Source organism: Ovis canadensis, chromosome 5, assembly GCF_042477335.2.
Source record: "Ovis canadensis isolate MfBH-ARS-UI-01 breed Bighorn chromosome 5, ARS-UI_OviCan_v2, whole genome shotgun sequence".
In the NCBI taxonomy this organism is placed as follows: Eukaryota; Metazoa; Chordata; class Mammalia; order Artiodactyla; family Bovidae; genus Ovis; species Ovis canadensis.
This window is the reverse complement of record NC_091249.1, coordinates 78,122,908-78,149,509: the sequence shown is the minus strand read 5'-3', so window position 1 is coordinate 78,149,509 and position 26,602 is coordinate 78,122,908. Positions and strand designations below refer to the sequence as shown.

The 26,602-nt window shown below is 40.5% G+C and overlaps 2 protein-coding genes across 8 annotated transcripts in view; one reads left to right on the top strand and one right to left on the bottom strand.

The window, feature by feature from the left end:
- Window positions 1–8,460: 8,460 nt before the first annotated feature.
- Window positions 8,461–25,243, bottom strand: MFAP3 (microfibril associated protein 3). Of its 2 annotated transcripts, none has more exons than XM_069589992.1 (3): window positions 25,162–25,243; window positions 15,617–16,096; window positions 8,461–12,737 (listed from the first exon to the last, which is right to left on the bottom strand). In XM_069589992.1, exons 2-3 carry the CDS (start codon window positions 15,909–15,911, stop codon window positions 11,944–11,946), a joined length of 1,089 nt encoding a protein of 362 aa, XP_069446093.1. In that variant the 5' UTR covers window positions 15,912–16,096; window positions 25,162–25,243; the 3' UTR covers window positions 8,461–11,943. The 2 variants fall into 2 exon arrangements, with proteins under 2 accessions (XP_069446093.1, XP_069446094.1); XM_069589993.1 differs by having other exon boundaries at window positions 15,879–16,096; window positions 25,162–25,208.
- The window catches only part of FAM114A2 (family with sequence similarity 114 member A2), a 37,004-nt gene continuing 35,634 nt past the window's right edge, over window positions 25,233–26,602 (top strand). The window contains exon 1 of one of the 6 annotated variants that reach the window (XM_069589985.1): window positions 25,233–25,298. The gene's annotated coding sequence lies outside the window, so the exon portion shown is untranslated. Of the gene's footprint in view, window positions 25,517–26,602 lie in introns of all 6 variants that reach the window. The other 5 variants (XM_069589984.1, XM_069589987.1, XM_069589986.1 and 2 more) reach the window with 5 other exon arrangements.

Genomic DNA, 26,602 nt, shown 5'->3' with positions numbered 1-26,602 from the left:
AAAACCATAGCCTTGACTAGACGGACCTTTGTTGGCAAAGTAATGTCTCTGCTTTTGAATATGCTATCTAGGTTGGTCATAACTTTCCTTCCAAGGAGTAAGCGTCTTTTAATTTCATGGCTGCAGTCACAATCTGCAGTGTTTTGGGAGCTGCCAAAAATAAAGTCTGACACTGTTTCCACTGTTTCCCCATCTATTTCCCATGAAGTGATGGGCCTGGATGCCATGATCTTCATTTTCTGAATGTTGAGGTTGAAGCCAACTTTTTCACTCTCCACTTTCACTTTCATCAAGAGGGTTTTTAGTTCCTCTTCACTTTCTGCCATAAGGGTGGTGTCATCTGCACATCTGAGGTTATTGATATTTCTGCTGGCAATCTTGATTCCAGCTTGTGCTTCTTCCAGCCCAGCGTTTCTCATGATGTACTCTGCACTGTCCCTATGGCCCTTGTCAATTCCATACTTTGTGGATGGTTGATATATATGGCACCATTTAACTTTCTCTAAACCAAAAATATGTGTAAAAGCATAGAGCTTAAAGGTTATTTCTTTCTAACATGTATTTTGAAGGGTAATGCTGATTTTGTTACTCCCCTCTTTAAAACCATTAATTTTTAGAATAAAGTCTCAGGTTCCTAGCCTGAGTTTATGGAAGGAGGGGTCCTCAATCTGGTTCCTTACACTACGGCATTATCAGGAGACTTGCTCATCCTATTCTTTCTGCTCAAATGCAACTTTGTCATTCACATCTTCTGAACATGCTTTTCCACCTGCCTGGAACATTCTTCCCCTGAGCAATTTGTCTGTAGGAATTAGCTTAAAGGCCATTTCTTTGGGGAGGTGTTTCCCAAGCCTCAGGGAAGGCTTTTGAGGTTCTTGTCACCCTTGTACTTCCTGGGTCACTGTAATCTTTCCCAGCAGCCTGTGAGCTCCAAGGGCAGAAACCACATTTCTCTTGTTTATCACTCTGGGCAGTGTTCTTAGAGGTCAGCCTGCAGGGACTAGTGTCTTACTTGTTGATTAAGTAAATAAGAAAAAAAAAAGAAATATACATAAAAGATCTCAGGATGTATATAAAAGGTGTACACATCTGTGATTTCATAGTTTATCACTATTTTATACCCAAGCATATAATGCAAGCGTATAATGATATTCCCAAGTTATTGACAAAAGACTCTACTCAGTGTGCTGCCAGAGAAAGTGGCAATGAAATTCATTTGAAAACTATTTCCATTAAAGCGGTCAAACTGAAAAAAAATCTTCTTACAATGGGAACATTAACTATCTGGAAAAACAAAACACTTAGCAAAATACCTATTGATGCCAGCAAAACAAAGTGTTACTCTACTCTGAATTAACATAAGCTGTGTTTATGAATTTTTATATTACAAATGGGTACATTTCATTTTCCCCCATCTTATTTACTCCCCAGGAGGTTCATGGGTAATAGAACAAATGAATTTCTTTCTCCATTAGCCTGTCATTGCCACTTTCAAATGGCTTCTTGCCCATATACTCCAATATTTTTCTCATAATAAGTGGTAAAGCGTTCAGCCTTCTCATTTCTTAACCGTGTCCTTTGTGTTCCAGGTGAGATAAGTAGTATAGTACCTTCCATCTGCATCAGGGAAGGAGGTAAAGTGAGGCAAAGATGCTAAATGATTTAAGTTTATATAATCAAAATCCATCCATCCACCTGCATCAGTGATGCAACAAATTTTTAGTGATTGTCAATTTGGTGCCCAGCTCTGTTTTAGTTGCTGATAATAGGGAATAAGGTAATGCCCTTGTTTTCATGTAGTTGATACTGTAGATAGGGGGAATAGACAATGAGTAAGTAAATAAATAATATCTAATGGAGTGATAGATGGAATAGTTGTGTTCCTCCAAATTTGTATGTTGAAATCGAATCCCCAGTGTGACAGTATTACGGGGTAGTGGGGGGGGGGGTCTTTGGGAAGTAATTAGGTCATGGGGGTAGACCCTCATGAATGACATTAGTGTCCTTATAAAAGAGACCATGCTGAGCTCTCTCACCTGTTTCCACCACACGAGGACACAAGAAGACAGCCATCTGCAAGCCAGGAAGCAGGTTCTCACCATACACTTGATCTGCTGGCACCTTGATCTTGGACTTCCCAGCCACTAGAACCATGAGAGGTAATTTTGATCTACTCAGTCTATGGGGTTCTGTCACAGTAGCCCAAATGGACTAAGACAAATAGTGACAAACATTATGGTAAAACTAGAAGTTTTTATTAGAGTTATTTAGCCCTGACTCTAATCCCAGCCCTGGGGACACCTACTATTGTGTGGTCCGGGAAGCCTCTCTCAAACGGTGATGGCATTGTTGAGGTCTGAATGCCAAGAAGAAACCAGTGAAGGAAACATCTGGAGGAAGGCATTCTAGGCAGAAGACCAAAGGTTCTGCAGTGGAAGCAAGCTTGGTATGTTCAAGGAACAGCAAGGAAGTCAGGGTGGCTGGGATGCAGAATGAGGTGTGTGGTGGGCGCTGAGTGTGGACACAATTGAGGAGCCAGCTTATATGGAGTCTTAAAGGCCACAGTGAGGAGTATGGACTGTCTTTCAGAATTTTCTTCTAGTGATGGGAGACACTACAGAATATAAGCCGAGGATAACATATGATTTATGCTTTTAAAGTTCAGTCTGGTTGAACTGTTGAGAATGGATGGATCACCTGGGAACAAGAGTGGGGGACATCAAATAGTACAGGCAAGAGAGGATGGTGTTCTGGACCAGACACCATCAATGTCAAAGGAAGTAGAGGGTAGTGGATGGATTAGATATATGGTTTCTGAAGTTAAACAAGAGAACTTGCTGATCTCTTGAATACTGAGAGTAAGGGAATTTGGGTCAAGGAGGAAACCAATTTTGGGCTTGAGCAAATGACTAGATGATGTTGCTATTTACTGAGGGAAGATGGTGGGGATAGAAACGAATATATTCTTTTGTTATCAGGGCAGGGAATAAAAAATTCTGTCTTGGACATTTTGAGATGCCTTTTAGAGGTGCCTGGCCAATTGGAGATGCCAAGTAGGGAAGTGTTATAGTCACAAGTCTGGAAGAGAGCACTTAGAGGTGGAAATATCAAATTGGAGTCACCAGTGTGATGATGGTATTTAGAACTAGAACGTCACTGATGTCTCCAAGCAAGAGAGTGCTGTTGGAGAAGGGGCAGCCACACCTCCCCAGCCCTTACCCTTAAGTCCCACATTAACCAATATGGTCATACACCATACCACAACAATTTTGCTCCCTGCCATCCAACATCCAATTACATTAGACAAAACATTTACTGCCTCTTCTGTAAGAAAAGTGAAAGTGAAAGTGAAGTAGCTCAGTCGTGTCCAACTCTGCGACCTGTGGACTGTAGCCCACCAAGCTCCTCTGTCCATGGGATTCTCCAGGCAAGAGTACTGGAGTGGGTTGCCATTTCCTTCTCCATCTGTAAGAAAGGTGTTATACTAAGGAATAAAGGGCTATAAAGATAGGTGACTAATACATGATGTCATCTCTCAAGTTGCTCATAAACTAGTAAGGAAAAGAGCAAATATAAAAGGTAGAATGTTATTTTATTTCCAAGAGAGTGGAGAGGGCTTTAAAAGGAAGACTTGGGAAGACACGCTGGGAGCAGATCATGTGCATACATGCTAAGTCACTTTAGTCGTGTTTGACTCTTTGTGACCCTACAGACTGTAGCCCAGCAGGCTTCTCTGTCCATGGGATTCTCCAGGCAAGAACATTGGGGTGGGTTGCCATGCCCTTCTCCTCGGAATCTTCCCCACCCAGGGATCAAACTCTTGTCTCCTGCATCACAGGTGGATTCTCTACTGCTGAGCCACTGGGGAAGCCCAGAAGATTATGGGGAAGTCACGATTTTTTTTTTTTTTACTGAAAAGAAATTAGGACAGTATTGAAGATTTCTGAGTTCCATGACCAGATCAACACCTTTCCTTCCCTGTCCAAGGCTTGTTCAGCCTCTCTGGTCTGCCTCAAATCTCACCCCTTTCATATTATTGCCCACCCTCTATTATCACTCTTTTCATCTTTAACGCTTCACCTTTTCCTATCTAGTGCTAATCCACTTAGTGCTTGATGCCACACTGTCTCTTTCAGATGGTTCCTTTGTCAAGGTGTCTATAAATTCCTTCTAAGTAGGATCAGGTCTTAAATTCATAGTCTCTGGCTCAGGAGGGAAACATAATAAGCCCTCAAGCAATGCCTGCTGCTTCTAGTGTCACTTCAGTGGATTCTTCTCTGACCTCTGATTAGATCAGATTCCTTTGTTCCAGGATCTCAGAGACTCATTTTCTAGCACACCTCTCAGTTTTTAACTATCTACCCTACGTATGGGGGCTTCCCAGGTGACTCAGTGGTAAAGAATCTGCCTGCCAAGCAGTAGACGTAGGTGAGATGCCTGGGTTGGGAAGATCCCCTGGAGAAGGAAATGGCAATCCACTTCAGTACTTTTTGCCTGGGAAATCCCATGAACAGAGGAACCTGGTGGGCCACAGTCCACGGGGTCGCAGAGTCAGACACGACGAGCAACTAAAACAACCCTACATGTGACTATTTGAATAGGTTCTGTCTTCCCATAGGCTGTTAGTTCCCAAAGAGCAGGAACCACTTCTGATTTTGCTCATGATGATATCCCTCATTTGTGTGTAACAAACATTTGTTGAAAAATTGAATAAGCAGGGCCTTAGGTGTTCAAAGGGTCAAGGGGCTTGAGCAGAGCAGCCTCAAGCATGAGCCACCTGCTTGTAGTTTCTGAAAGAGCAATGAAATTCACATGGCAAAACTACCCCTCAGATGGAGTTCTTCCTGATTAACTTCCCTTCTGCTTAGGGACAAACTTTCCCAGAGGGTGGCTCTTCTCTGGTAAGGAGGCCCCCTCAAAGGCTGATTTATTGTCACTTAGGACACTTGAGTCCTCCTTCTTCACACAGCTGAACAGGAGGCAAAGCAGTGTTCCCAACTGTCAGGAAGCAGCGGCCCGCTGGCAGCAGCTATGATCATCCAGGCAGATGGAGCGACATATGTATATTTACATATATATTTCCTAATCAATAGGTTCCAGTGAAAACATGAAAACTCAAGAACATGATTGGAATTTAAGAAGCTCTGAAGGAGTTTAATTCCTTGAAGAAAATTAGCACAATTGGGATTTTTTTAGCTGCAGATAACTCCAGGGCAAAAATGAATAGTACTATTGAATGATCAAACTTTCCTCCCTAAATTGCTAAATCTCCTCTTCCAAATTAGGTACTGCTAGCATTTCCTCTTAAGAAATGAACTTTGAAATATTTTAACCTTATTCCCGGCCCCTGTATGCTTCTCTGACAGTCTTTCCTCACAGCCACACAAGCTTACTTTTCTTTTAACAACAGGTCAAGCGTGTCCCCTAGGATTTTTGTGATTGCTTGCTCATAGCAGGTGGCCAGTACATATCTGTTCATGAATAAATAGGTTAAGATAAGCCAATTATGCCCCAACAGAAACCCATAACTGGTCTGTCTGCTGTTTGAGCCAACTGGAGTTAATATAGGCGATGACTTGATGATTTAACCTAAGATTTAATGCTTCTGATTCTTGCTTTGTTCTTGCATGTGTCGACTGAAAAAAAAAAAAAAAAAAAAACACCACCACCACCACAACCTAAAAGTTGAGAATTATGTTTTATTCAGTGGACTCTGAGGACTTTATACCAAGGACTAAAGTCCAGGATCCAGGCTCCCAGAGAGCTCTGAGGGATTGTTTTGAAGAAGTAACAGAGGAGCCAGGTACATGAGTTTTTGCAACAAAAGCAGAAAGGTTACTGCAGCAGCTTACTATTAATTAAAGAAAACCCAGATATCTCAATTTAGTGAACTTAACACTTCTCTATGTCTGGGAAGATGCAAGTCTGGGTCACTGAAATCATCCCTTTGATAGGCACCTTACCTATCTAAGGCCAGTATCCTGTTAGTCTCCATCCTGAATCCCCTTATGGTGCGCAACTGTGGAAGGCTGCAGTGGCTGATGGCTTGATGGCTGCACCATCCTTTGTTTACGGATATAGCAGGTGACATTTGTCGTCCACACATGTGAATATCAAGGAACATGGCTTGCAGTTTTACCCACCACAGAATTGCATTTTACTCCTGCAATTCACGTGAAGATGAACTTGTTGCAATTACCAGTTGCCCACAACTTCCGCTCCTCCCTTGTTTCTTAATAGAACACTTTGGGGAAGTGTGTCCAGTTAAAAAACATACAATTTCATCTTCCCAGGCTTCGTTACAGCTACAGCAGGTAGCATGTAACCCAGTTCTGGCAGTGAAGTCAGGTGAGGCTTCTAGAAAGCTACTGCCTTCCTGATACAAAGGTACAAACTCAGCTGCTATGTCTGTTGCCTTCTGACCATCCACCTTTGTCTCTGCCTGGAATGTAGATGTGATGCTGAAGCGAAGCAACTGTCCTATGTACCATCATACATAGGACAAGTAGAGGTCAACTCATTTCTTAAATGCCACAGACTCCTTAGAAGGAACATTTGGCCCCTATTTTGGGACTTGGCCTCTCTGGACTTCAGTAAAGTGGAGCTGATAACACCTACCTCACAAAATTAACATGAGGATTAAATACAGCAACATGTAAGCAAACAAAAGCAGAAAGGTTACTGCAGAAGGTACTGGCAGGTACCATCAGAACTCTGACCATAACCTTTTGAAACTCACATGAAATTGTTATATTGACCACAGATTTTTCTACTGAAAGCTCCTGTACCTCTGGCAGAGGGCTTCTGCTGGCTACAGGATCATGCTTAGCCTGGTTGGAAGTACCAGACAGTTAGTGATGCTGGAAGCAGCCCTCACTGCCAGATAGAAGTTGGTGTATAAACATCCAAGCTCCTTGGCCTTCAGATGGGGCAACTTTGAGGTGTAAGCTACAAACACAAAGGGCAGATAGAGTGTCCTGACTCCCCCAGAGGAGCTGAGCCCAGTTGCTCACAGAAAAAATGCACTCATCCTGTACTGGCTCTCTTCTTCCTCTCACTCCTGGGTTCACCTTCCAGATGAACTACTTGCACAGGAACCCTTTCTCTGGGGAACCCAATCTCAGACATCCTGTGACTGTGCGGATGAAGGCCGCATGCTAAGGAGGGAAAGGTATCTCGAAGTCCTCTGATAAAGAAGACTCAGATGGAGCCCTGGATGCCAAACTTGGGCTGTTCTAGCCTTGGGCTGAGTTTCTCTGGACTTTGTGTTATTTAAGAAAAATAAACCTCTTACTTGGGTAGGCCACCACAACTGGGTTTCCGTGGCATGCAGTCAAATGCAACTGTAACTGAGACATCCGGAGGAATTCTCAGTTGAGTCCAAACGCAACCAGCCATCAGCTGGACATGCCTGCTAATAAAGCTGACACTATGGCTATGTGATTACCAGACCCTAACACTATACTGCATGTCATAGCTTGCACAGTGTTTGCTTACATGTTGCAGTATTTAATCCTCATGTTAATTTTGTGAGGTAGGTGTTATCTGCTCCACTTTACTGAAGTCCAGAGAGGCCAAGTCCCAAGATAGGGGCTAAATGTTCATTCTAAGGAGTCTGTGGCATTTAAGAAATGAGTTGACCTCTACTTGTTCTCTTTGTGTCTCCTGAGATCCTGTGCTTTTCCATGCCTGCTTCACTGCCATGGGACTGCAGACATTTGCTCTACCCACTGCCACACCTCATCACAAACTCTACACACTAATCATAAGCTCTGTAAGACAGGGGTCCCCAACCACCCCAGCCTGACTGGTACCCCTCTGTCGGTGGCCTGGGCTGCACAGCAGGAGTTGAGCGGTGGGAGAGCGAGTCAAGCTTCCTCTGTATTTATAGCCACTCCCCATTCATCACATTACTGCCTGAGCTCCACCTCCTGTCAGGTTAGCGGTGGCATTAGATTCTCACTGGAGTGAGAACTCTACTGTGAACTGTGCATATGAGGGATTCAGGCTGTGCACGTCTTATGAGAATCATCCTGAAATCATCCTGCCCACCCTCACCCTCACCCATCCACTTCCCCTGCTCCGCCTGCCCCTGGTGCCAAAAAGGTTGGGGACCACTGTTCTAAAACATGTGCTAAATCCTCTGATCTCTAGGCCTTTGCTCAAGCTCTGCCTTTCCTAAGAATCCTTTATTTTAGAAATGGCAAGCTGCTGTACTTGGGCCAGGTGAGGATGGTCTGGTAACTGCATTCTCATGCCAACTGTAGGCAGGACACCCATCTCAGTATGGCTCATAGCACCGAAAACATAAAGATGCTTAGTAAACATCTGTAAAATTTAAACAGGTAGACATAGTAGCATCCAAGTTGACTTCAAATTTACAGCTCAAAATCATTACCATCAAATTCCACCACACATAAAAATGAACACATCTCTACAGAAGACTTCAGACAAACAAAATATACTCCACTGAACATTTAATGCATTACATTCAAGTACAACTTTTTTTTTTTAAAAAAGGACAAAATTATAAGTATTCATTAAAATGGTAACTATTTAAACATCATCTGAACCATATTAAGTAACTCATTAACTTTTATGAAATGTGTTGAGAACCTAGAGGTTATGCATAAGGCTTAGCATTTTTAACATTGCTGGCCTAGGAGAGAAAAGATTGTATTCTTTAAATGGTGATTCAGGAAATCTGATATAGTTAATACTTGTGTTACAATAGCTGGTGTGTGGAGGCAAGACTAGCACCCATGACTGGCTGGGCCCTGGAAACAAACATGCCATGCTCCCATGCTGCTCTGGGATACAGAATACAAAATCTGACCTAGGCTGAAACAACATGCAGGGCGTGGAGAGGACTATGGTGGGGGTTCACTGAGGACAAAAGGGAAAGCTGTGAATTTTCACTTTAAAATATGTGTTAAGTGAGGTGAAGAAGCCAGGAGCCTTCTCACAACCATTCCGTGTCAGCAACTCCCAAGATGCTTATATCAAAGTGGCTGGGAGGAAATAAAAATCTCCACTGGGCCAGACTCAAGAACTAAAGTGTTGGAACAGATACAACATTGAAGATAGGTTTATCAAACAGCTTATAAACAAGTGGCATACCAGTTCAAAAGATGCCTGACTGGTAAGGAATTTCAGCTGACTGGTAAGGAATCTCTAAAAATGTTTATACGCCTTGTCTTGGTAAATTTATTTTACAAAGCCACCATTTCATTTCACAAGGATGATAAGGGTCATTAAATCCCAATACAAGACAAAATTTATAAATGAGATGACAGAACTATTTCAAATCCAATTTGCTGAGTAAAGGCATGTTCACCAATTATACAATCTAGCAAGACAGAAGGATAATTACACCACCACTATTGTCAAAAGACTGTTAGACTGTAGTTGAAGTTCAAAAGGTTAAGGATTTTACAAAAAGATAACAGGAGTATTAATTATATATGAAGAGTATTTGATTAGCTAGAGAAAATGTTAGCGAGTGTGATTTTCTTCCTGTGAACAACTATTTCAGATTTAGAAAGTAACACCAGCTCCACTTAAATTTTGACCTACTTTATCAGTGGCACCATAACCTGGAATACTCAAGAGTAATCCAATTACTTTGGCTACTAAATTGTCACCATTGCACTTCCAAAGTAATTTATCCAGGATACACTAGAGTAGCCTATATTTGTTATACAGCATTGTGCAACTTACAGTTTTTTTCTGAATATTTCTTATTTTTCCCAAGCCCTGTTTCCCAGGACTTTGATCATTAAATATGGCTACCTTAAGGTTCCAAACACCTATGTCTATTATGAAAACACGGGGGGGGGGGGGGGTGGTAAATTCATTCTCTTTAATGCGACAAGCTACATTCTAAAAATGACCCCAAACCTGCTATATTGGTACAGGTTATGAAGTGTTATCTAAAGATCTGAGGGATGTTCAGGGGACAGACTCAGACCTTAGAAAGGGATTTTAAAGAATTTTAAATTCTCAAGAGAAACATTCTGGGATGGGAAGAAATGTTCTATAATCTAGGGCATGTTCCAGAGCCCTTGTTCTCATAGCCAAATGTATGAAAACAGTTTTCCTTAAAGGAATACAGGTCTGTGAGCCAAGACAAGATTTGGCTAAATGATTGGTAGCTTCTGTTTGGCTCTGGAGGTTTCCATGGAAACAGCCTGAGAGACAGAAAAGGCAGCATTATCGTCTTTATCTGAAATGCCATGTGATAAAACTGCATATTGATTCATTCATGCTATCCAGAACCAGATGTATTACTTCTGATAAGCCTTCACAAAGGGAGGCAGGAGTTCTATCTGGTCACACTTCAAATTTACTGCCTTCCTCCATTTGAAACCTTAAATTAAAATGCTGATAAAACCTCCCCTGAACATTTCCCTCAGGAACCTCTAGTTCAAGTAAAGCTTCAGTAATCAGAAGCCAAGTGAAGAAACGTGAAGCACACGGAGCTCCATTGCCAAGTTCTTAAAATTATATGATGCCAAGCTCACTGTGGTTGAAGAAATGACTCTGAAGAGTATTTACAATTCCATCATATCAGATCTCAGCCAGGCAACAAATACTGTCCAAAGTGTTTATTGTACACAGTTGAATCAAGTGGCATCATTCATAATTTTTCTCCCTCTTTATGTCTAGATCATTTGTATGTGTGTGTATATATATACCTATATATCTGTATCTATATATTTAATATAGTAACACACACCACACACCATTATCTAATCTTATTTCAGGTTAGTGCTTCTCAGAAAGGCCACAAAAGCAGCCCTAGCTTAAAATTCTACATCTGATGTCCACAAAAATAAAAACCTCAGCAACAATAAATATAAACAAGACAAACAAGGTAAGGAGGCATGCAACCTTTAGCACCGTATTTAAGACAATAGAGTAAAGAGTGTTGACAGAGGTCTAAAGAGGAATTCAGCTGTGGGTTTCCCTCTGGAATGAGATCCCAAACACAGAACTGTCTCGTAGAGTCCAGTACTTTTAAAAAGGGAAAGCCTGAGAAATTCCATTAACAGAAATGCCAAAATCCATAATTTACCAGAGACAAATGATTTGACACTGCTTCTTATTCTAAAAACAATGAAGACATTATTCTTTAGGAACAAATTTTTCACTTTGAGAGATCAGCTGAGAAATCACTGCCAGCTCAGTGAGCTAAATGATGCCTCAGTAAGTTAAAAAGACCACTATATCCTCACAAGGACCAATTTACTCATGGAAAGTAGCTTACTCATGAGCAGTTAGGTCCCTGTTATCTGTATAGCAATATATTCATGGCGATACTGGAAAGATTCAATTGAGCATATACAATTGTATGCTCCACCAGCAAGACATCCGAAAAACACCCACACCTCTATGCACAGCATTGGTGCGGGAATCCAAATCACAGAACAAAGTCTCAGGTCAGTCCTTTCTGTAAAAAGGGACTCCAAGTCTAGGGAAGGGTTTACTTAGAAATGAGCTGAAGATTCTTATGGTTTAAAGGTGGCAGGTAAGAAGTCAGAGAGCTAGAAAGGACTTTAGATATCATCTAGTGCAAATCCCTCATCTTACTGGTGGGAAAACGGAGGCTTCAAGAGAAGTGTCAGCCTTAAACAATGAAAGAACCGTGACTAGAAGAGAAGTCATGTAATTTTGGGTGTGGTACTTTCCCCGTTACACTCATCTCTCAGGCCCCTTTAAATCTCAATGTGTATCATTTAATCAAGCTTTGGGAAAATGACTGAGAAAGATCACATAGGAAAAATGTTGAATTTTTAGAAAGATCATTTGGTAATAATTCATGTTCTGATAGGCTTAATATTAATGAGGGGGGAAATCCTACTTATTTTTTGGTGAAAATGTTATTTTCTGCATGAAACAGGTTCTTTTTCTGAAAGCTGTTTTTGTAGGTACGAGGGTAGCTCACAGCTGGCAGCTTTCATATGACCCATCTTTGTAGTTAGAGTTCGATTCGGTAGATCCTGTATCATCAGGCGGGCTGAAATGACTGCTGTCTTGAGAATCAGTATCAATACTTTTCGTCTCTGACTGAGGGTGGACAGAAACTTGAACTGCTATCTCCTGGCCTTGTTCACTCAGGGAACCATCATCCGAATCTCCTCCTGGTGAATTACTCCGGCCCATCTCTGGGTTAATGACAAAGATGCCATCCTGCGCATTCAAGGCAGGTCTCTCTTTAATTCTCTCTCCCATCTCATCAGGGTCATCCACTCGCACAGCCTCAAACATCTCCTCTACAAAGGCCCGGCAGTTTAGAATAAGGGGTGGCAGAGGGACGCTTCTTGCCAGTTCTTCGATATAACGAGCAAACTCCATGGTTTTAAATTGCGTGACTTTGGCGAGTTCCAGAGTCTTGGCCGAGGTGATGATGGGGATGCGTTTTGCAATCTCAAAGGCCTTCTGGAGTTTCTCTGCCCCTTCAGTTCGGAAGAACTCATTGATGGCTTTCTCAGTTTTACGAAGATGGCTGCTCATCATGCACAGCCGTGTCACATTCAAGATGAGAGTGATCGTAAAGGCAATCAGGCAAACAACCATGTAGTAGACACTCATGTCTCCTGAGGTGAAGATGACACGCAGGGTGACCGAGTAGGAGGCACGGATTGGAGAGGTGATATAACATGTATAGAGCCCACGGTCAGCAAAGGCTACGTTGGTGATATTCAGGAAGTTATCAGAAACCAACCATTTTCCACCTGATAACCCAACAGAAATAAAAAATTACAGCATAAAGAATACTATTACTAAATATGCAAACTGCCTTATCAATATTCCACCTCTTCATGAGAGCACGTGACATCAACTCATCTATTAGGTTCTGCTATTTCGTTAAATGATGTAATAAAGGGCAGACTTTTATGTTCAGAGTCTGAATTTTAAACAGGCTGGAACTTAAAATAGGGAATCAAGATCTTCCTGAAACTAATGATTATCATGGCTGCCTTTTCACTGCTAGATGTAAGACACCTTTCAGGGAGACAGGTGTGTCAACATAATGCTAAGTGACTAACTTTAAAAAGAAATGTTTATATATATGTGTGTAAGTGTCTATATCACAGTCTCTACCTACACATTCTCATAAACTAGAAGGCTATGTCTCAGAAATACAAAACAATGGCTATTTATAGGGTAATGAGTAATCTTTACTTCCTTTTTAACTCTCAATAATTTACTGTTTACTTATTTCCTCAAGAAAAGACAAAATTATTTTTAAAAAACCCTACCAATTTAATGTATTTGTTCAATTACTAACTGGCTAATCTGGCATGCCTTACACATGTTAATTTGTCTTGTTAGAAAAGGTTAGTTGATGATAACATCTTGATTTTCTGGCCAGAGTAAATAAAGCACAGGCCAAAAGCAATGTCTCACTAGTGAGGGTAAATGAACAGCTTGGCAGACAATAAAAGTTGCCCTAACATGCCTAGGCTTCTATTTTAAATTGAAAACATGCTGCCTTTCTTCCATACATGAAGGTATCTTCATTGAGGAATGTGTATACAAATGTATATGAGTATGAAAACCAAAGCACAAGGACCAACATCCTTCAGTAACTTGGCTCTGCCTGCACAGTTCTCACCTCTCTGATAAGTTCTCAGTGTACTCTGTGCTTTAACTATGCAAGCCATTTGAAGACAGGATAGATGGGCTAACATGGGGTGGAGAGTATGGGGCCCCATGCCTATAGGTGGTGGCCCAGAGGAGGCTGGGCGACTGCTTGTTAAGCACTGCTTCAATGCCTAATCTTCCAGCTCCCTTTCATCCCTGAGATTCTACAGGTCAGGATTTAGGGGCATTTCAATTAGTAAGTACTGTGGACCGTGCCCATTCTTATCTACATCAAAATTTATCTAAATTCTGTAGTTATATTTTTATTAATGTAAAAAGAGGAGGAAAACATGTAGCTATGAATATAGTCATTATTTTTCAAGCTTCTGTCTATAAACCTGGAGCTATAAAAAAGATATCTTGTGACTCCACAGTACGATGAACTATATACATAGACTCCATTCATCAACCACTGTAACCACAATCTAAACTCTCTAGCTCACTTGCTGATAATAGCTCAAGATTTATGAACCTTATACTAGACTGACATACTCTTTAAACTCCTCTCACTTGAGATTCATAAAATTTAATACAATTGTCCAGAGCTGCTGCTGAAAGCATCAGTGATAGATGTTAGTGGTTTTCAAAGTAAAGGCAAAACAGAAAAATAAAACTGCCATTCCACTTGGCTGGTCTCCTAAAATCTGTTTATACGACCAGTCTATAATAATCACACTGACTGAGTAACTCACATCTTAGATGTGTTTGTCAGGACCCTAGGGCCAAAAAAGATGAGTCCAGTTCAGTGGATCCAAATAGGGAACCTCAAGTTATGTTCAAAATACATGTTCAGGGCACCACTCTAGACATTCTGGTTTATCAGATCTATATTCTTAAGAAGCTTTGCTCTTCCTAACATTCTAACTCTTCAATTCCTTGGTGGCCAGTTATTCAGTCTGTAGAAGGTTAAAATGTTTAGCACATACTTTAGAAGGAAGCACCATCTGTCTCCTTTTCTGTCTTCCAGTCTAATATAAATAGCCAAATATCCCTATATTCCAAGAGATTAGACTATCGTTCCAACAGAAAATCTAAGCAGGCCTTTTCCAAAGTGTAGCTTGTGAGGATACCATTATTTAATCTTTACCCCATTGATATTTCATGGTGATTTCTTTCTAAGGTGTTTTAACACAGGTAGTCTTAAAAAAAAACCTAACAGAACACTAGTTAAAGGAAACAATATTTTGATTAAGATGTGTTCACAGGTTCTTAAATAGCAAAATCAAGTAAAAACCTGTCAAAAGGTAGACCTTGGTCACCTTAGTATGATGTTTGTGTGATTTTTTAAGACTGAGAGACAAAAATATGTAAGAGAAACTTTCCTATTTTCATGCAAATTAAGGTACAGAATTAAAAAGAGAAATGAGCTAGAAGGGCTTATAAAGTTCCTCCTCAATGCACTTCTGATTCTCAGAGGGACTTGAAACTTTTATGTACAGATCTTTATAACCATTTTCAAAAACATCCGGGGTTTCCTCCAGCATTTTTAGTAATTCATTTCTGAGTAAAAACAAAAAAATTATTTATGACAAGTTCACTTAACCAAAATCCTTCTTGCTCTACTCATACAGGGCCAGCACACTATACTACTCACATTACAGTCTAGGTAAATGGTACCCCTGGAACTGTGAGTACAGAGTCCACACAGCTGTGTGCAGCAACCCTGAAGGAGCCAACCTTGAATGAAGAAGGAAACCAGTTCGCCAATAGGGGAGAAAACAGCTCACCATCATTATGTGAACACTTCTTAAATTTGTAACTATACTTTCTTTTTTTTCTTCTTCTGGTTCAGTAATTACCATTATTTCACTTTTCCTGATAGGTATAATACTCCAGGCCTTTCAAAAGTTTTAACTATTTATTATAGTACCTCATCTTGGAGATTTCTTGTTGAATATGCCATAAAACCAAGATTGAAGTAACAGGAAGTGACTTATCTTGACTAATTATACTTTGGGATAATTACCTCTGTCTCTGTCATCCAGCTGCTGTCCTTTTGAGTTGTACCAAGAGACCTGTTCATAGTGGTCGACTGTGAGAAGACACTTGATTGAAACACTAGTTCCCTCTCTGGCTATAATGACATCATCACCTGAGTGGGAATCCGCTGAGAGTTCAAAACTTGGAAGAAATGATGCATTGGAAGAACTGTGATTTGTTCCCAGTGGGATCATTTGGTTGAAGTCTACATCTTCCAAAGCAAAAGCAGCTGGCACAATAACACTCACCACTAAAGTGGATAAACAACGAAGTGGCTTCATGGGAAAATGGGAGAAAATCTTGTTTATATTTGGAGAACTCAATAGCTTCTATATTATAACAAGAGCACAGTGGGTCACTGATTGCTTGGTACTGGCATTTTCCAAAAAAAAAAAAAAAAAAAAAAAAGGTAGATCCAGGTATATTCTGGAGTCTTCAAGATCAAAAGATACGAATGGAGGCCAACCTGAAAGAGAGCCAGATATAAAATTTAACCAACAAAGACTCATAATGGAGTCAAACTCTATGTTCGAGAAATAAATAGATGTGAAACTGATTAGAATAATTGACATCAATATTATGAAGTGAAAACACCACCTAAAAATTTCAAGAGTCAGTAGAAAGAACACTGAACTCGGAAATGGCAGATCTAGATTCTGGTATTAGCTTTGCTAATAACTAGCTGTAAACCCTTGGCAAATAGCTGCGCTTGTTTTCTCATATGTCAAATGGGGACTGGATGAGACAATCTCTAAAGGCTCTTCTAGCTCTGAAATGTGAGTCTATTTCACTCTGACAAATTCCATGCAAGAGGGAGCCAATGAAGGCTAAAATATGTAACTTAATGATCTTTTATTCCAACCTGCACCATTACCATCTGCTATCATATCAATAATGTAAATCAACTGCTACATAATAATTATAACCATGGAATTCAAAATTTGACTAATTCAAGTATACAGACATTAGATATAAATAATGCAGGGCTACCTGAAGTAGTTTTGTTGTTGTAATATTAGAAAACTGTACCAATATGCATAAATAAATAGTTACTGGCTTTTGAGGCTATAGAACTTTCCTTTTGGGTAAGAACATTAAACAAAAGAATTTTCCTTTAATAATTTCTTCAATATCAAGAGATAAAATACAGTATATTTAATAAGCTTGTAAGAATACCAAATTTCTAACTCAAAGTCTATAAACTAGATATGGGAGGAATTGACACCTTAAATGTCTAGTTAGCAGAAATACAAACTACAGAGAAAGATTGTTAGACACATTTAAAAGAAGAGTAAAATATCACAAATAAGAATCCATGTGATTATGATCAACTTCCTGGTCATCTGATTCCTCTTTTAAAATCACTGACTCTTAAAGAAAAATTTCATTTCAATTTCTATAAAATATGGGATGAAACACCTAGCTTTATTTCTTATAAGGGCCAAACTAAAGAGTTTTGGAAATAACACTTACTTCCCTGTATACTCATACAAAAGCTGCTTGATCATGTAACACAAAAAGCAACAGATCATTGTATTTGCCATTAAACTGCTCGGAGTCTAAATTTGACAGTTAAGTTGTAAATATCATTTAAATTTCATTAGTCCTTGAAAGGATGGTTAGATGATGACAATAATTTTCTCTTATCTTGCAAATTTAAGGACGGACCATTTGAAGTAAAACAAAGAACTTCAGAGTTTGCTATACATAATAGATGAACACTGTATGTTTTCATTTCTCCCCCAAATCCCATTAAAATGACACAAAGCTCTTGGGCACTGAAGGGGATTACAGAAGTGATCTGATCTAACCTCTTCACCTTGACTTGCTCTTCATATTATATAGTAAGCAGGAGAATTCTGGCCTCTATTGGGAGGGAGTTGAGAGTGGAAACAATGGAAAAAAACGCTTACAAAATGACTGAAGTAAGCCAGGCACTGTGCTCAGGCTATATATGAGTTCTCAACTTCTTTTCTACTACAACTGGCAGATATGATTTTTGTCCTTTATTCTAGACCACTGGTTCTCAATGGTGACAGGAAATGACTGTGCTGAAAAGTACTCCAAGTTTCACCCAGGACTTCCATAAGGAGATTCTGTGGCTTCATCCAAGTTGGCATTTCCCAAATTTCATTCATTTCTTCTACTGTCATGATTTGTTTAAAAACTATATCTTTTATTATTTTTTATGCTTTCCTTAAAATTATATTTTATGCTTTTCTTAAACTCATTGTCTTTCACACATGTATGTTAAAAGGAAAGTCTGTATAAAAGTCTGGATAAAAGTAACTGTACACTAGGCACAATGGAAACAAAGCCATGTTATTAACTTGCAGAGATACTGCCCTCTGTTGAAGGCTCTGAGCTGCAGGCCTGCTCTTTTTGTAGAGAAAACAAAACAAACCTCCCACAACTCTAGTTTATTCTAATAGCACCTCATTTCTTATCCTGCCATTCCTTTCCTCCCCACTGCTTCCTACCACTGAGTTTACAACCCACTGTCTTAGACTAGGGGTATACATTTTCATCTATTCAACAGTGTCTACTGAGTACCGACTATGTGCCAACCTACTGTACCATAGACACTGTCTCTGCCTCCATGGTACTCAGTCAGGTGGAGGACATGGTCATTAAATATATTCAAAATACACTAAATGCTACCCAAAGGAAAGTACAGGATGCTACAGAGAGCTAATCATGTTGCAGAAAGCTTCCCTGAGAAAGTAAGGTGTGTGACAGGACCTGGGGGATAAATGGGAATGGAGAATGTTGGGGAGAGCCATTGAGGTAATGGGACACGGGGCAGAGAAAAAGTAGATCAGTCATTGGTTAGGGAGGTATTCAAGAAAAAGAGCTACAAGCAGTCATAATGAGAGATGGTGGCCAGAGAATCATGGGTCTCATTCCTGATCCTGAAGAGGAGCAGTTTGGCCCAACAGCAAAGCTGAAGATAAGACTCTGGGAACTGGAGTGGGAGGCTGAAGTGAGTGAAGGAGACTCACCATAACTAATAATTGTTCAAGGTGAAGCAGTCAAAGGCTCAAAAGTGAGGTAGCTCACCTGTGGGGGTGCTACTGTCACCCCAGGATCAAGGAAGAAGACACCAGGAATGGAAGAAATGGACTCACTCTTCCTGCTCTGAGATGTAGGAATTTCAGGGGAATGAACAGCCTCCACGTGAGAGGGCTGTGGGGCAAGTGTCCTGGCAGTGTTCCTGCAGTGTGGAATTCCTTCTTCACGCAGCTTCCCCGAGCCTCCTTGCAAGGCCTACTTCTTCTTCCCATATAGATCAGGAGTTCACCTGGATGCAAGATGGCTATTCCCTGATCCCTGAGGCCCTCACCAGTACTCTACTCACCTGGCTCTGTCCTGCCAGGCAGTATACTCCATCTCACCTATGAGCCTCTTAAGCACAAGGACTGTATTTTTTAACGCTATGTGTCATAACTAGCACATACTCTATAAATACTTAATGATGAAGAATAGTTTAAATTTGATCAAGTATGTGATGGATCTTTGTAAGGTGACAAATGTTATACAACAGGGATCACAATTATTCAGACTTACGTGCATTTACTAGTACCTGTTATTATTCTCGGAGACAAAAAGAGCTACTGCTAGTAACCTCAAAAGATCTTAAAGGCATAATGCCTAAATGCATTCCTTGAACCGACCACTAACCCTCAATGTCTTCACTTACCATCGTGTCCTAGGAAACAATGGAGGGAATAAAAGATAACCAACTCCAGTTTCCAAACCAGGTTGAACATCTCAATCTCCTAGAGAACTTGTTAAAAATAAAGATTACTGGGTCCCACCCCAGACCAGTGAATAAAAATCTCTGGGTTTGGTCCTTGGAATTCACGGTTTTTAACTAGCTCTCTGGGTGATTCTAAGGCAGAGTGCTCATGGACTAGCAATCACTAATATACTTCCTCATTTCCTCTGTAACAGCCCTACCTGATGGTGCTCGACTGTCTGAACACTTTCAGCACAAAATAACTATCACTCAGATTCCACTCTGGATTAAGTTCACCCTAGAAACTCATACTTGCAGGCTCTGATAGGCAGAGTGGCGGAGAAGTTCAGTGAACAGACTCTCTAACCAGGTTTCCTAGGCTTGAATCCTGGCTCTGACTCTAATCAGCCTTGTGACTTTTGTTAATGACTTAATCTCTCTATGCCTCAGTTCCCTCATCTTTAAATGAGGGAGAATAACAGCATCTACTTTCACAAGACTATTGCAAGGTCTGAAAAAGACAGTATGTAAAAAACAGAGTCTGGTAACAGTAATCACTGATAACTCTAGTTATTATTCTTGTTGACATCGCTTCGAGTGCTAAAATCAAAACTTTACAGCAAAACCATTATTTAAGATATATAAAACACTTTTACTTGGAATACCATGAAACCATTTAAAAATTTTGGAGGGGGAAGGGGTAACATCATAAGGTAATTTCAGTCTTTAATTTTAAATTTCATACTCCTCTCTTTCTCAGTGCAAATATTTCACAAAAATATGGATCAAACAGGCATTGTAAACGGACCTTGGAGACCAACACAACGTTACATTGTTTTCACTGTGTCCTGAGTTTGTGCCAGAGAGCCTTTGTTGTTCCTTTTTTAGAGCTGTCTTCTTGGATCCAGGAGGAAGTCAACTCACTGACTGACTAAGAAGAATGTTCCTTTGGTATGTGGACTGAGACACTGTGGGTTAGGGACATTTGAGGAAGAGAAGGATTACAAGAAGCTGAGGCAACCACGTTAAAGGACAACAGGGATGGAGAAGGGAAAAAGAGCAGCCAGGAGATGGGGGCTAGGAAGGTGGGTGGTGGTGGAAATAGTTACAGAGGGGAAGAGAAAGAGGCTCACACATGCTGCTCTGGCTCTTGACAGAGCTCTACTTTCTGACTCCAATAAGACTTTTTTTTTTTTAAGAGATAAACATCTTTATCTAATTTCATTCAAAATTAAAACCACAAAAATGAAAACTGAATGTGCAAACAATGAAAGAAATGGAGAATTGGTCAGGTGGGAGAAAGAAGATTAAGCTCAGCAAAACCTGGAAGACAGGAAAAGAAAGGGCTAACTATATACAAGACAGGGAGAAGTACTGAACAGAAGTGTAATTGTGCTCTGAGCACAAAAGAGAAAGGGAGACCTCATAAATTTTAGGAATGCAATTCAGTTTTAAGTTTGGGACTTTGTATATCATGCCTGCTATTCTCAATGGGGCAGCTGACATACGGAGGGTAAGAAGAGTTCAAAAAGGAAAATCAAAGTGCCACTTCCTGTAAACAGTTAAAAAGAGCTATGCTATGCTGTGGATGAAGTTACTTAGTAGAATGTTTTATTACCTGTCTTCTGCATGAATAGGAATAACAGAAGAGTGTGATATTTAAATTTAATCTAACTCCTTTTTCATCTTTCAGGTACAGCAAAATGTTAGCTTCTCTAGGATCATGAATAATCAGAAATACAGATGATTTTACCCTACAGAACCATTCTGGATATTGGCTGTATCATTAAAAAGGAAAAAGAAAAGTGCTTAAGTTATCATCCCTAACAGACTGCCTTGTTGCTGTGCCTGCCAACTTCTGAGAGAAGAAATATTTCCATTCTGTTCCAATTCTCAACAGAAGTGAATAAGGAAGCAACATAGCTGATTTCCATTCTCATGGCTCAATATTAAGTTGGCTGAGGAAATGGCTGTTTGCAGAAATAGTTCTGGGATAATTCAAAGGAAGGAAAAACACTGATGCCCAGATGGTACTGGTTTTTGCTCCAAGAATACTGGGATAGTAATGGTTCATTCTCCATAATGAAATGTATTTACAACTCATCCACTCTTCTCTGCCTGCACTGTTACACTTGAAAAATGGAGAAGTTCCCTTACACAAGGCACACAAATGGTCAAAGTGACATTCTGAATTGGCAAAGGGGAGAAAAAGGAAATGAAGAGCAGACCGTTAGCACTCCTCTATCCTTTCAGAGAACAAACAAAAAGCTGTTCTGTTTACACGCAAGCCTTACTATAGCGATCTGTAAAATACAAAGGTTAGTAATACACAAAGAGAAATCACAATTTTGAGGGCCATTTTCCAAAAAGTTTCTAACTTAACATAGCCCTTATGCTCCCAATAGAATCTTGGAGCCACTGCATACCTCATCATTGTCGCTTAGGCACTCAAACGTCAGCATATTTTCTGGCACACTGAGGAATACGCTCTTCTGTATTTGCTGAAGCTGTGCTTCAAACCCAGGGTTATTTGTTTTGCCCTTGACTATGATCATTTTTGCCATAAGCATTTGCTGAAGCTACACAAAGACACTGATATAATAAACTTAGATTTATGATTTCCTTGCTCATTTTTTTCCCTCTGTGGTCTGACCCTACCCCCCAGTATCTCAAACTCCAGGATAACTAAAAAAGAGCTCTTTCCTCTCACCCTCAGATCTACCTGTTTAGCATATACATAACTTGAATGATAGGCACACAATACAAATCTTCCAGTTTTGCAAGATCAAAGTTACAGTATCATCGTAGCTGTGTGGTCAGGAGTGCGGATTAGGATTAGGAGTGCTTGATCCTATCCTTGTGTGAAGCTATGGGATCAAGAGGCCTTAGTGTACACATCTATTGAATAAGGTTATTAACAGTAACCACCTCAAAAGGTAGTTGTGAACATTAGATGAACTAATGTACATTTTAAATTCATGCCATTATTATTCACCTTCTCCTTCTTCTTCCTTCTAGATGTTTTTCAATGAAGTCCTACTGTCCCTGCCCTAGGTCACCTGGGTCCTTTTAGCTTACCTGGGTACCACACTTTCCTCTTAATTCTTAAATGGGTCTCCTTAATTCCCACCATATCCATCTCATGTCCCAGAACTGGTCCTAAACACAAATCCAGAAGAGTCAAGGCAATTTTAAAATCCTCTATCCATGAAATAAGCTTCAAATTTTATAGTATCCATAATTCTTCAGGAATAGATTCCAGTGGTAGAAGAGAAGCACACAGATGGAGCCCAGGTGTGCCTCCATGTAGACTAATTCCTTGCTAAAGGAATGAATGGATTTAGAAGTCAAATTTGGTCTTTAGTTACACCTGCCACTAATCAGTTATGATCTCTAGTGGTCTTAGTTTTCCTACAAACTGATTATCATTCCTATTTTCCTTTAAATCCTATAATTTCCCCAGCTTCCCTGTCATGGCTCAAAGCTTTAACTACACTTATTTCACTCTCTATTCTCTTCAAATAACTTTCCACTTAAAAATTTTTGGTCCTAATTGTCCCTTTTGTTTGAAACTTCCTGCCCTTTTCATCTTCCTGTGGAAATTGGACCTTCTCTACAACATCCAATGTGTTTTTGACCTTATTCAAGAAGCCTTCCTACCTAAGTTCTCACTCTTCCTTCTGGATTTCAGATGGATTCTTTTGCTGTCAGTCCCCTAGCACATTCACAGCACTCAGTTGTAAGACTTCTCAGTTTCCTTCTTTTATCAGTTATCTGTATGTCCAAAAGACTGAAAGCTTACCAATGACAGAGCCTAAAATCCCCTTGGTAAGGCACTGGAATCAACATTCTGAATTCAGACACCCATTAATGTGGCAGTCAGAAAGGGACCTGCTATAAACATCTTATTGACTTTTTAGTCTCAATCTCTGAAACTGTTAATGGAGAGATATGAAATATGGAAACATAGTTTTTCTCTCTTTTTTTTTGGTGGGCAGAACACTCAGAGTGAATTTGATCTATAACTCGTTTTCTCAAAATGCAATTCTTAGATCACTTAAATCAAATTAATCTGGGGTGCTTATTAAAGATGCAGATTTTTTGGTCCCACTCAAACTTAGCCCATGTATCTTTTAATTTGTCATAACCATACTGTTATTCAGCAATTTGCAAAATGTGTTGCAGGGGTCCCTGGGGGTCCCTAAGACTTGGTCAAAATGATTTTCATAACAATACTAGAACATTATTTGCCCTTTCACTCTCAATCTCACACAATAGGTGCCGTTTTCCAGAGGCTACATAATGAATGATATCACCAGAGAATGAATGCAAAGGAGGTATGAGAATCTAGCTGTCTTCCATTAAGTCAGATATTAAAGAAACTTGTACAAATGCAAAACAATGCCATTTCTCTCAAAAATTTTTTTCCGGGCAAACTATTCTTCATAGACATGCGTTTTATGTTAACATGTAATGAATTTATTTCAAATTAATAACTTTTTGGAAAATTGTTTTGACATCTAAAATGGCATAATGATAGACATAAGCCACACAAACAAAACCTCTTTGATATTCTCAAAAAGTTTTAAAAGTCTCAAGAGATTCTAAGATTAAAAAAAATTGGAACATTTTCCAATACAATTATCAACAGTATTTAAAAGATAAGATTAAGACACAGTTAATCGGTTTACCAAATTTCTATTCTTAAACTCCAAATTCTATGCACTTTCCATTACAACAGAAGATCAGAAGAAAACACCTATTTTATACTTACAGTGTTTTTAGTTTGGGAGGAATACACAGTTTTAACATGCTCCCAGGTGACACTGATGCCCCTAAATTTAGAGGATCACCATTAAAGCAAATAAACTTTCTGAAGGGCTTTAGGAAGTGACAGTTATTATGTATAGATATTAAAATGATAACTCTGAAAACATGAAATTGAGTTAGAAGTCTCGGGTTCTTAAAAGGCCAGGTGCCTTCACCTCTCTGGGACTTAGTTTTTCACATCTGTACAGCTGTACAATGAAGGTGTCTCTAACTTTTTTCTGGCTATCAGTTTGGGCTTCACACATTCTCATTGCCCAAGAGCAACTCAAGAGGTACATCTTTCTGATGAGGGGTCAGGGGTCATCTAAAGTCATAAATCACAGCATGTTACTCTTCAGCGCAGAAGCCTTCAAATGCCTTTCCATTGCTTTTCAAATAAAAGTCAAAATTCTTAACTTGGCTCACAAACCCTACAAAATTTGGCCAGTTTAAGTTCCTGGTCTCACTTTCCTCTTTTCGGTCCACTCACAGTGGCCCGTTGCCTTTTCCTTAAACCGGCTCAGTTTGTTCCCATGATACGGCCCTTGCAGTTGCTATTCCTTCTGCTCCTAATACTCTTCAGCAGCTCTTCATAAGATTTACCCTTCGCTTCGTTCCATCACTTTGTTCTGCTTAATTTTCTTTAGAGCACGCACTACCATCTTAGATAACCGTGTTTGCTTGTAAACTTGTTTATGGTCGGTTTCCTCCACTAGGCTGTCAACTACTTGAGCACAAAGCCACAGTCCCTCGTAAACCACAGTGTCCCAAAAGCCCAGAGAAGTGTCTGGCAGGTAGGTGGAGCTCAGTAAATATACGATGGCCGAATGCCTGCAGCAGCCCAGGCTAGGCTTGCAAAACGGCCACGGATACTCCAGCTTCTTTCACCTCGTACCCTAACCCACCGGTTCAAACCCACGTCTCGGCAGCCCCACTAACCCCTCCACAATCCCTACAACGACCCCCAACTAGCCATCACTCACCAGACGCTTGCCGAGCTCCTTCCGGCCGGAGCTGCTGCTTGACCCGGAAGTTCTCTCGGTTAAGCGAGGCCGTCTCCACCCTGAAAGAGGACTTCCGGGGCAGTAGGAGCAGCTTGTCGGAGAAGGCAGTGGCGGCGGTGAGGGAGGAGGCGGCTTGGGTGAGGGGCTTTCCCGGAGGAGGCGGGCCGGGTGTGGGGTCCCGGGGTCGTCGCGGAGCGGGAGGAAGCAGCTTGGGGCTGGCCGACTGGCCCCTCGCGGTGGATGCTGAGGCTGCGGAAGTCCTTTGGTTATTGAAACGCTAAGTCCGTGTGAGGAATTCTCGTCGTTGTCAGCGTCGGAGAACTTCGGAGCCCAGGTTTACGCCAGAACTCCCGTTGGGCACCTGTTCTTGTAATCGGGGAGAAGGGAGAGCAGATTTTGTCCGTCTCAAGACAAGTGGTTATTTTAGTAGATAGTAATGTTCCAGGCAACCACTTCGTACTAACAGCTGCTGTTAGTACGTGAGTGATTATGTGTCAGCCTCTGTTCCGAACCCTTCACGTCCACCGGGTCGTTTTGTCTTTCTAGGAAGTCTGGCATGTAGGTTTTACAGATGTGGAAGCAGAGACGCAGATAGGTGACTAATCTCACAGTCACTCAGGTATAGAGTTGGAAGAGTGTCAGCCTAACTCCACAGCCCATTATATTACTGTATACTATATATAACATCTAATGTGTTGTTAAGTACATATCACTGTGTGTTGTAGCTTGGCAAGAGCACACGGATAGCAAAAAGATGGTAAAAGAAAAAGTAAATATGTGTATTCAGCTACAGGAAACATTGGTGGAACTTTGTGCAAGAACTGTGTAGCTCTGGGAGTTCTCTGGTAGTCCGGTGATTAAGACTGCACCCTCACTGCCTCGGACTGGGGACCAGGGCAACTAAGATCCTACAAACCACGCTGTGTGGCCTAAATAAATAATTTAATTAAAACAACAAAAATACCAACTCTGTAGCCTTTCCTGTTAGGCCCCTGTAAGTAGGCAGAAATTGTCTTAAATTAATTCCCAGTCCCCAAAACTTGTCATACAGTTCAGTTCAGTTCAGTCCCTCAGTCGTGTCTGACTCTTTGCAACCCCATGGACTGCAGCACGCCAGGCCTCCCTGTCCATTACCAACTCCCGGAGTTTACTGAAACTCATGTCCATTGAGTTGGTGATGCTATCCAACCATCTCATCCTCTCTCGTCCCCTTCTCCTCCCGCCTTCAATTTTTCCCAGAATCAGGGTCTTTTCAAATGAGTCAGCTGTTCGCATCAGGTGGCCAAAGTATTGGAGTTTCAGCTTCAACATCAGTCCTTCCAATGAATATTCAGGACTGATTTCATTTATATTTTAGAAGTGTATAATGTATCATATAATGTATGGTATATCATATACTCTATGGTCTAGGATCTATGAT